At 28.4% G+C, this 9774-nt stretch overlaps 1 protein-coding gene across 4 annotated transcripts in view; it reads right to left on the bottom strand.

Annotated features, from left to right (window-relative positions):
* Nucleotides 1–426: 426 nt before the first annotated feature.
* LOC106686598 (pH-sensitive chloride channel 2) overlaps nt 427–9774 on the bottom strand; it is a 24853-nt gene continuing 15505 nt past the window's right edge. For 2 of the 4 annotated variants that reach the window (XM_067049235.1, XM_014429986.2), the window contains 5 exons: nt 8972–9127; nt 7145–7310; nt 6035–6206; nt 1133–5608; nt 427–824 (listed from right to left, as the gene is read on the bottom strand). In XM_067049235.1, the coding sequence (XP_066905336.1) occupies nt 5399–5608; nt 6035–6206; nt 7145–7310; nt 8972–9127 (704 nt within the window). In that variant the 3' untranslated portion in view covers nt 427–824; nt 1133–5398. The remainder of the gene's footprint in view (nt 825–1132; nt 5609–6034; nt 6207–7144; nt 7311–8971; nt 9128–9774) is intronic. The other 2 variants (XM_067049236.1, XM_014429985.2) reach the window with 2 other exon arrangements.

Here is a 9774-nt window from a genome sequence, read left to right as displayed (position 1 = left end):
CACTATATACAAAAAGAAATCATCCAGTCTTTTTTGATACCATTCCTAATATTAATTTTCTCACTATTAGAAGCTTAATAGCTAATGGTAGTCTAAGAGAAAAAAACAAACAAAAAGAAAAAACAAAATGAACTGATATTAAAACAATGACTTATATTGTCACCTTTGATTCCTTACTACAATAAAGCAAGGTACCCCAGCTTTGAATTGGAAAGATTAATCAATAAACTGACAAGTCAAAAATAATGTGAGGCTGAATCTCTCTGATACTACATTTAATACCCAAGTTTAATTTTTAAACAGTACATATATCCTCTAATTTCTTTCCTTTTTTTTCTACTTTTAATTTTTCCCCATTTCTTATTTTGGCTAAGTATGTATGCTTTTGACATATTCAAATTCTTTGATTTTATAATAGGCACAGAATGAAAGTTAGGTAAAACCTTTATATTTTTTAATTTTGTGAAGCCTTAAAATGAAAAAAATAGGCTGCAAGGTTTAAGAATTATGTTATATATGATACTAGTTAATATTTAATCCGATATGTTAGCTTGTGGTGTCTACATCTTTTTTGCAACTTTCAAATATATAGTTTATCAATTAGTTTTATCCCATGGCGTTTGAGAGCTCTTTGTTTCATAGATTAAAGTATTTCCAATCTCGACCATGTTTTTTTTCAAACGCTTCCTTCATTGAATTATAAATATATAACAAAACCAATGTCACACCTACATATGCGATGTACCAGATTACTAGCATAAGTAAATAAAAGCGCCATAATAGTTTCATTGAATTTCCATTCTAAATAGTTTGAGTAGCTTAGCCTGAAAAAAAAAAAGTGTATATGTATTATTATTGTATTTTCATTCATCATGAGTCAAAAAGTATATTACAAATTGTTAATTACAATAGTCCTGGAAAAATAATATTATAAAATTCAATTATAAAGGTTCTTAAAGTAAAGATAAATTTCAAAAATATGTTTATCAGATAATGTTCGGAGCGAATAAAATGTATATTCCATTATAATTTTTATATTTACTTTATCTGTTGATACTAAAACTAAAAACTTAAAAAATTGATAAAAAATAATATAAATTGATAAAAAGGGATATACTTTTTTTTTATTCACCTTGACTAACCGTGTTAACCTATTTACTCTTCATTTAGTTGTTAACTCTTCTATGAAAATAAAGCAAAACTAAAAAAGAAAAGTTTTGATATCGTTCTCATTAGTGATTATAGCACTTACACATCATGTTTTTTACTTGAACTTCTTCTCAGAAGGAGAAAGTTGAGTTTATTTTGGATAATACATATTCTGAGCATAAAATTTCTTTTGATGAATCATCGTGTGTAACAAATATACAGCCAGCATTTTTTAAATGACTATGTTAAGTAATACAGAATTCTCATACTAGCCTATTTAATTTTTCTTGGGGAAACCATTATTAAAGTAGGTTATAACAGTTGATAATTATTTAACATATTTTATGGAAATTTTTTTATACTTAATTCTTTTTGAATAACATTATTTTAACAGAATTTGAAAATTGGTCTCTACAACAGCAGATGATTATTTATCTTTTCATATGTTGATTCTATTAGTTTTATTAAATTTTTTTTGGTGTTTTAAATCCAATTTCTACAGATTTTATTACAGTCAATTGAATAATTCGTAAATAAATTACCTTTTACTTTAGGTATTAAAATCTAAAGGATAATGCATTAGAAAAAAAAAGTTATGTTCATATGAATGAATCATTCATTAAAACCTCAACGAAATTAACAGCTGTCCTCTGCTGTGAAATATTGTACAACATTTTAACATTATTAAATTTACGTAAATATAATACTATATATTGTATTAGTTTAATTTATGACTTTGTTGATTTTTTGAACTTTCATATTTCATTGGTATATTTAGGTGGAAACATCATCCTCACCTGGATTATTAAAAGAATATTTGTACATTATGTATATTCCAAGAGTTAAAAAATAATTTAAAAAAAACTCTGCATTCTATCACTGTTTTGTTTTGATAGAGGCACAGCTGGAAAATTATTTTATTTTTTTTATTTTCTATTGGACAGAAGGCAAATAGAATGCCATAGATTGGGGTTACTTCTTGACGAGTAGGATATTTTTGAGGTAGTCTGCAGAGAGAAATCTCAGTACCTTGAAATTGGGTAAAATTCAAAAGAAAAAGAAAAATTAAAAAATATATATATATGTTTTATGTTGTTCAACTATCAAAGAAAAGCAAAGATATGACAACCATTCTTTAGCTTTTTTGCTAAGGCCCATAAATGCATATAAATAGCGAACCACATTAATCTTACCTGATGACTGAGAGTAAATATTCAAGATTCAACTAAGTACTCAGTATACCTATGAAAATAATTAAAAATATAAATATAAATATATATTTTATAGGAATTAACCTACACACACACCCTTACTTGCAAATTAAGAAGCATTTATTTCAAAAATAATCATTCATAGGAGCGGGTAAATGTATCAAGTTTGAATTCACAAGCAGAATTTAAGGATTTAGAATAAAAATTTACATTAGTAATATTATTTAATAAATCTTTATACTATAAGTGATGGATTTATTTAGAAAAATCAGTTTTTGTTTTTTTTTAATGAACTAGTAAAATTTAAAAAAAATTGTCAAATTAGTTGTTGTCAATCCTCCGAAATTCTTTTGTTTACATATTCAAATATTTTATAGAACAGAAAAAAAAATTGTTTCTAAAACTTCTGTAGAAAACTATTATAAATTGTCTTTATATTAATTGAGAAATGAATCCTTTAATAGTCCTGTAAACATAAAATAATTTAAATTACAATAACTTAGGTCCTAAATTAAAAATATGGTAATAATATCTATATAGGTATGTTGATACTATTCACAATTCATGAAATTTATAAATACTAAGTAATATTTCTTAATATTTTCTTTATTCTTACATGTATTGGTACTTACAGTTATTTAGTAATTAACTGTAATTGAATTATTTTACAGTTTATTAGTAATTACAGTCAAATAAAATAAAATTATAAACCGTTTATAAAAAATAAAAGTGGACATAATCCAATTCTTAAACTCTATTTAAATACTGAAACCTAAAAATATTTAGGATTAAATTTAATTATTCACATTAATAATACAAAAACCAGATTCGCAATGTGTTATAACCAAACCAGAGACCAGATTTTTTATGCTATTAAAAATTAAAAGTTTGTCAGTCATTTTCAGCAAATCTCCAAAAGTCTCCATCTCAATTAATTAATTTAGAAACAAGGAAATTTATTTTGTGTAGATGTATAGATTTTAATGTTTTCAGCCTGAAGTCATCATAACCTATCTTATTCCCCAGTGGAGCGGCCCTCTCCATTCTTTGTACCCCCCGGCCAGCGGCTCCTGGGCCAATATTGTAACCACCGCCTTCAGCGGACCCAGCCCAACCCCTTATAATGTTATATGGCAAAGGAAGGTCACCAGTTTGATGTTTATATACTCAGGTATATATTAATATTGTTATATTTATATATTTTCAATAAAGGAGGTCAGAAAAAAAAAAGATTTTAATATTTTCACATAAACAGTTTTGTCAAACGAAAGTTATCCCCCATCAACTTAAAGGAACAGTCTGAAAATTATAACTAAAAAGGTTTTAACTAAAAAAGAGAACTAGAGAAAAAAATTTGACACAATTCGTCGATTTTGATCCATAAGTTTCTAGTGGGTAATATGATAAATGTATTGTAATAAATTCACTAACTACTGATTTTTCAGTATATTTTTTATGAAATATTGCTTTAAAAAAGTATATCTCAAGAACTACTGAACATGAATAATTCTTTCAGGGCTCGTACTAAAGCTAATTTACTCTATTTCAAATGGCACTTTATTAGATTTTCTAGTGTTATGGGTACTTTTAAAGATATGGAGCGCTGAATGAAAAATCAATTTTTTTTTAAATTTTGAAACAGCCACCATTTTTGCTGGTAGCATGATCTGACTGGCAGACTCTCATTTTTTATTAGCAATGCAAATAACATTATAAAAAGTGCTATCAGAGTTTTCATCTGATAATGTCAATTTTTTAGCACAGACTTTTGGACTTCATACCCTAAATAAAAATTGAATTATTTTCCAACAAAGAAAAATTGCTTTTCTGTTAGAAACTGGATTCATTCTTTATGCCAGTGGATTTAAGTTAGGGAGGCATACTATTTTATCAATCTCATCTTCAAAGATATGATGGATTGAAATAAATGAAACTTTGTTTAAACAAAATTCACATTTTTTATACATCTGCCTGCATATTGCATAGAATATACCTGGAAATTAAAACTAAACCACTCCGAACTGAGCTCTTTCGGACACTCCAATATGTTTGGTCACCACAACCTTTGGCTTTAAAACTTTTAAACAGTGACGAATACAAATATGTAAAAATTAATAATTAAATTAAAATATTCATATTTCTTTTCCTTTTGGATTATATAACTTCATATTTTATTTCTTTAATCCTGCTATTTTACTTACATATTTAATTACCTACATATATGTTTCATTTCCCCTGTTTATTTTAAATAATTTTGTACATGTATTTACTAACTAGATTTTCAAACGTATTTTATTATTTATTCTTTCCTCTTACTTCTGTTTTATTATTTCTTTTCTTATACAGTCTTTATCTTCTCATAATAATTATATGATACATGTCTTTCAATAATATTTCTTACTTATAATGTTAGTTGTTTTCTTATTTTCTAACCATTCTGTAATTCCTCTTATTCATTATAGTTGTTGTCTTGGTTTTTGTTCTTAACCCTGAAGAAGGCTTGAAATAATGGCCGAAACGTTAGCACTAATAAATAAATTACTACTTATTTGTGTTCTTCACTGACTGTACCCCTAACAATCTTCTTCTCATTATATGAATCCACAGTCAACAATTACTCATCATTTTAAAACTTTTTTTTTCGGAATAGAATTATTCATTACTTTATAAATTTTATAGTTCCTGTTACAAATCAAAATATTAAAAAAAAAAAATAATTGCATATTTTAACACTCTTGCCTTTAATCTAACTTGAAATACAAATGGAAACTATTTAAAAACAACAAAAAATGCAAGCCAGTTTCCGTTTAGCCTAGGAGGAAATTATTTCTGTGTTAGTTACATTATTGAGTTACTCGTAATTATATCCCGAATACCAGTTTATTTTGAGAGTGAGGGATAGGTTATTGATAGTTTAGTGAGGAACTAAGCAAATCTAGAAAGCCAGCAACTTGTCTTTATAAGCATAACATCCAGTCTCTAGTTTTTAACATTATCTGATTTATATCAGATCTAAATTTCTCCTTATACAGTATTGCTTAAACCACTATTAATGAAACCCAGTAGACCACATTAAAAATCACAAAGGCAAGTGGGAATACTATTCTGCTCTTAACATCTATCCAGTTAGCTATTTCCTGAGGAGTCATGGTGAAGAATGAGCTACCAGTGTCCTGTATTTTTGTCTCTCTGTCAGCTCCAGTAGCAAGTACAAGATTTCCCAGTGAAATACTTACTTCCTTTAGTTCCTAAAAAAAAATTCTTTGCTTAAAAACGAACTTATTTACAAAAATTAACTATAAATTTTTTATAGTTATACATAAAGCAGTAATATAATTTCGAGGATAAAGGAAGTCTCTAGATTCAATTGATTTTTTTTTCCCTCTCATTTTCAGTAATGCAACTTTCAAACAATGGTATCAATACTTTATAAAAACTAAGCCAAAACATTTATAGAATCAATTTGAATCTTTGGCAGCATTACTGATACTTTAAGTGAACTACTTTGCAGTAATTATTGATTAAACCATAATACACAAATAAGAATAAATCTAAATTTTAGATCAAGCTAATTCTTTAGGGGATCAAAACGATAAGTGTTTATGTAAGATGGGAAAATTAACGTCATTCAATATATAATTAAAAGAAACTATTGATTCTATACAACTATATACCTCAAATGTTTTTTGTGCAGCTTTAGGATTACGAGCAAAATGACGACGAATTTCAGGTGATGAAGGACAAGATGATGATCTCCTCAGCTTTGCTCTTCTTCCTGCTGCTGTATCAACACCTCCACGAAGAATATACTTGCTCGATAATTTCTTAAGATGTACTTTTTCAACACTGAAATAAATGTAATCAAAACTCAAAAAATGTACACATAATATGAATGAAATGAAATATTAAACTTTTTTAATTGACAATTTAAGCAAAATATAAATTAAAATTTTTTTGAGAAACACAAACCTTCTACATTGTAACTTTATGACCCAATAGCTTTCCAATAATCACAATGAAAAAAGATGAACCAAAAACTTCCTAACATTAAATGTTCACAGGTTTGCTAACAATGGATAATTTCTCGAGCAGACCTTGTAAGGTCACATTCATCTAAATCACCGAATTTAAAGTTGTGTGTGCTAATGCATATATAGATATATATACTATCAATAAATAAAAAGTCCCGACCTCAATAACTGTATCCATATCAATAACTTTTTTTACCAGCTACTAAGGCAACGTCCATCAAAGAACTAACCGAGCTTAACTATCCTTAATATAAATACTTATAAATCGCAGGATGGCCATCATAGCCTATAATTAATATTAATATATGACATAGATAGTTAAAAAATCCAGTATCCCTCTAAACTAATTAGTACAGTATTCAGACATAAAATAAAGATATGACTATTCCTGAGTGTATGTCTGCATTGGTATTCTTCCTTTTATGCTATGGTACTATCTAAATATCCTTGAACTTTGGTCAGTGATGTAAAGTGGACCATAAGGACTAAACCCAATGAAGAAGAAACAATAATAGAAGTGAAAAGAGAAGTATGAATAAGGATGGGGATAATTAATCTTAATATAGATCTAAATGATTTTCAGAGTAAAACAATCTTCAAACAATTAAAGTTAGTCATTACTTTAATCATGTAAGTTACATAAAGGAGAATTTGATTTATATAGATTTTATGTTTGTTATTAAATGATAATACTAATTATTAAGAAGGAGTACTATATTACTAATAAATAAAATATAAAAAAACAAATCATACCCTTGCTTTCTATCGATACTATTAACAAAAGCAAATTCAGCAAGAGAAAGAAACATAAAAGCAGTACATATAAGAAACCAAAGATCATTTGCCATAAACTCAGATGCTCGAGGTACACTCTCCCCAGTCATATCTAGTAAAATGAAAGTGAGCATCGTAGAAACTCCTGAAAATATAAAAGTATTAGTTAGCAAATGATAATCTTACAGAAAATAATTTTACAATTTTTAACTCTTGAGTAATAAAAAAGGTAGTGGAGATATTAAAATTAATTGTGTAATATACTTCATATCAGTATATGTGCGTGTGTGTTTGTGTTTTATTGTGAGGGTCGGCTGAAATCTTCAAAAGACATGGATAGGCTCATAACTATCCATGAGTGGGTTTTTTACTCACTAAAACCACATATTCTTTCCTCTTCATGGTGCCACTGTAAGGTATTACTTCATGGAGGAAAATTTTTGAGTGCCGCCTTACAATTATCTTCACATGGTTCTCATGGTCATTTTTCGCTTCTCATTTCTTCCATGTTAGTCACTTCTTCTAGCCCTCTCTTTCGTTATCTCAACCTTTTATGGACAACTATGGTGGATTTCTTTCCGAAATCCATATTGAGCCCTAGAGAGACTGTTTGCTCAAAGAACTCTTGTAGCCTAAGGAAAAGGATTTTCACAAACACCTTACCTGTAGTAGTAAACAAATTTGATAATAGCTTAACTGGTCCATCCATCCTTTATCCTTTGGAATAAATACAAAGTGCTGTCTCTTCCTTGATTTTGGGAATGAGCCTTCATTCATGCAGGAATAGAAGAGATCAATAAAAAGATCTGGACTTTTTTTGAAAGTCATCTAAAGTGCGACATCTGGAATTCCATCCAACCCAGATGCCCTGCCCTGTTGTAGTTCTGAGACAATGTCTTCTATCTCTTCCTGAGTGATTGGTGAAAAATCAGTTCTATATATAAAATAGTAGTTGCCAGTTCCAGGAATAGTGTACCTACAATATTGTCCTCAACATCTGGTTGCTGGGGAGCTGCATTAAGCCTTTAATTAGCTTTTAAGCCTTCTTAAAAGCTATTTTATAAGACCAACACCACAGTTCTTCGTCAACCTCATCACAAAATTTTTTTCACCAACGTCGTCAAATCACATGTAATTTTTTCTAGCAAAGAAACCAAGCTATTTTTTATTTGTCAATACTTTATTATGACAAAGGCAGTTTTTTGTTTTCTGAGATAACACCCCCCAAAAATACTCAATCTTCATCAAACTTAATCAATTCTACATCATTTCCGAATATACATGTTTCTCATTGGACAAAGGGACATTAATTCCCTTCCAGTTACTGGTGTGACACATTTTTTTTGTAGAGATGGAAAGTTTCAGCTACCTTATAAAATGCTGAGATGATTTTATGTTGATCATGGTACAATTACTTCTTAGTACATCATCATTGATCATGGTGCATGGTCCAAATAAAATTTGGAAGAATAGAAAATGTCAGAGTTTTCTCTCCCTTTCTATGACCTTTATATTCCATTACCTGACTCTTATCTCTTTTGGTTTGAAAGACAGCACTTTGATAGCTACCCAAATTTCAAAAAAAAAAATCATTATATAATGAAATTTTTAATATTAAAAAAAATGCTATTACTGGATTCAATCACTGGTAGAAAGGCAGTAGACAGTGGTAAAGACTAACTGAAAATATTTTAAAAAGAAATGTTAAATGTCCTATTTTATACCATTTTTTAAATATAGAATAGTTTTAAATATATATTTCAATCTTAAAGATTATTAATATAATTTTATTGATGAATAACATACCAACAGTTACTCTTGCTGGTACGATTGCAGGATCTATCCAAAATGAAAACCATGAAATAATTACCAAAAGTTCACTAGGCAAATAGTAATTTAGTAGATAATGGCCAAAGTGCCTTGTAAGTTTCATTTCTAATACCAAGGTACTAAACTTTTGTCCTAAAAATAAAAAAATTAAGAATTTTAATTTTAAAAATAGTACAGTAGAATAGTAGAAAGCAGTCATAATATCACTAAATGCCTGTTTTTTCATATTGCTAAAATTATTATGTTACCATTTTGGTTATAGAAATATATTACTATGCAACCTGTTTTTCCTATTCAGAATTTACACTAATGAACTGATTTAATTTGATTCATTAGTATAGGGGTTTTGGTCCCTCAAGGGAGAGAGTCAAATTTTGAGATGTTTATTCCAACACACATAGTCAAAATTGAGGAGGTTAAATCAGGAAAAGGAAACTTTAATGTAGTTAAATCGAGCAATATTTAAAAAGCGCCTGAAATTGAAAAACGGCATGAAATCCTTCACTCCCACCCTTCATGGTAGCCTTACTTATCTGACTTTTCAAACAGACAATTATACCGAGTAGTTTAGTCGATGTACGACATGTCACAATCTCACAAGAGAAGGTTGTGACCTCGCACTATCGGATTACTACTTGTATCCATGGCCCATTTCCTTCTAGGGAAAAAAAATTCTTTGACAGCCATTCCAAAGAATGGTATCTACGTGGGATTGAGCAGATGGTTAATGGCGGTAGATAACAATGGACTATACTATGAGTATTAATTGTATTTTATAT

This window comes from Halyomorpha halys, unplaced genomic scaffold (genome assembly GCF_000696795.3).
Source record: "Halyomorpha halys isolate HHAL.00 unplaced genomic scaffold, Hhal_1.1 Scaffold844.1, whole genome shotgun sequence".
Lineage (NCBI taxonomy): Eukaryota > Metazoa > Arthropoda > Insecta > Hemiptera > Pentatomidae > Halyomorpha > Halyomorpha halys.
Note: the sequence above shows the minus strand (reverse complement) of the source record. Positions and strands in the feature narration are given on the sequence as shown.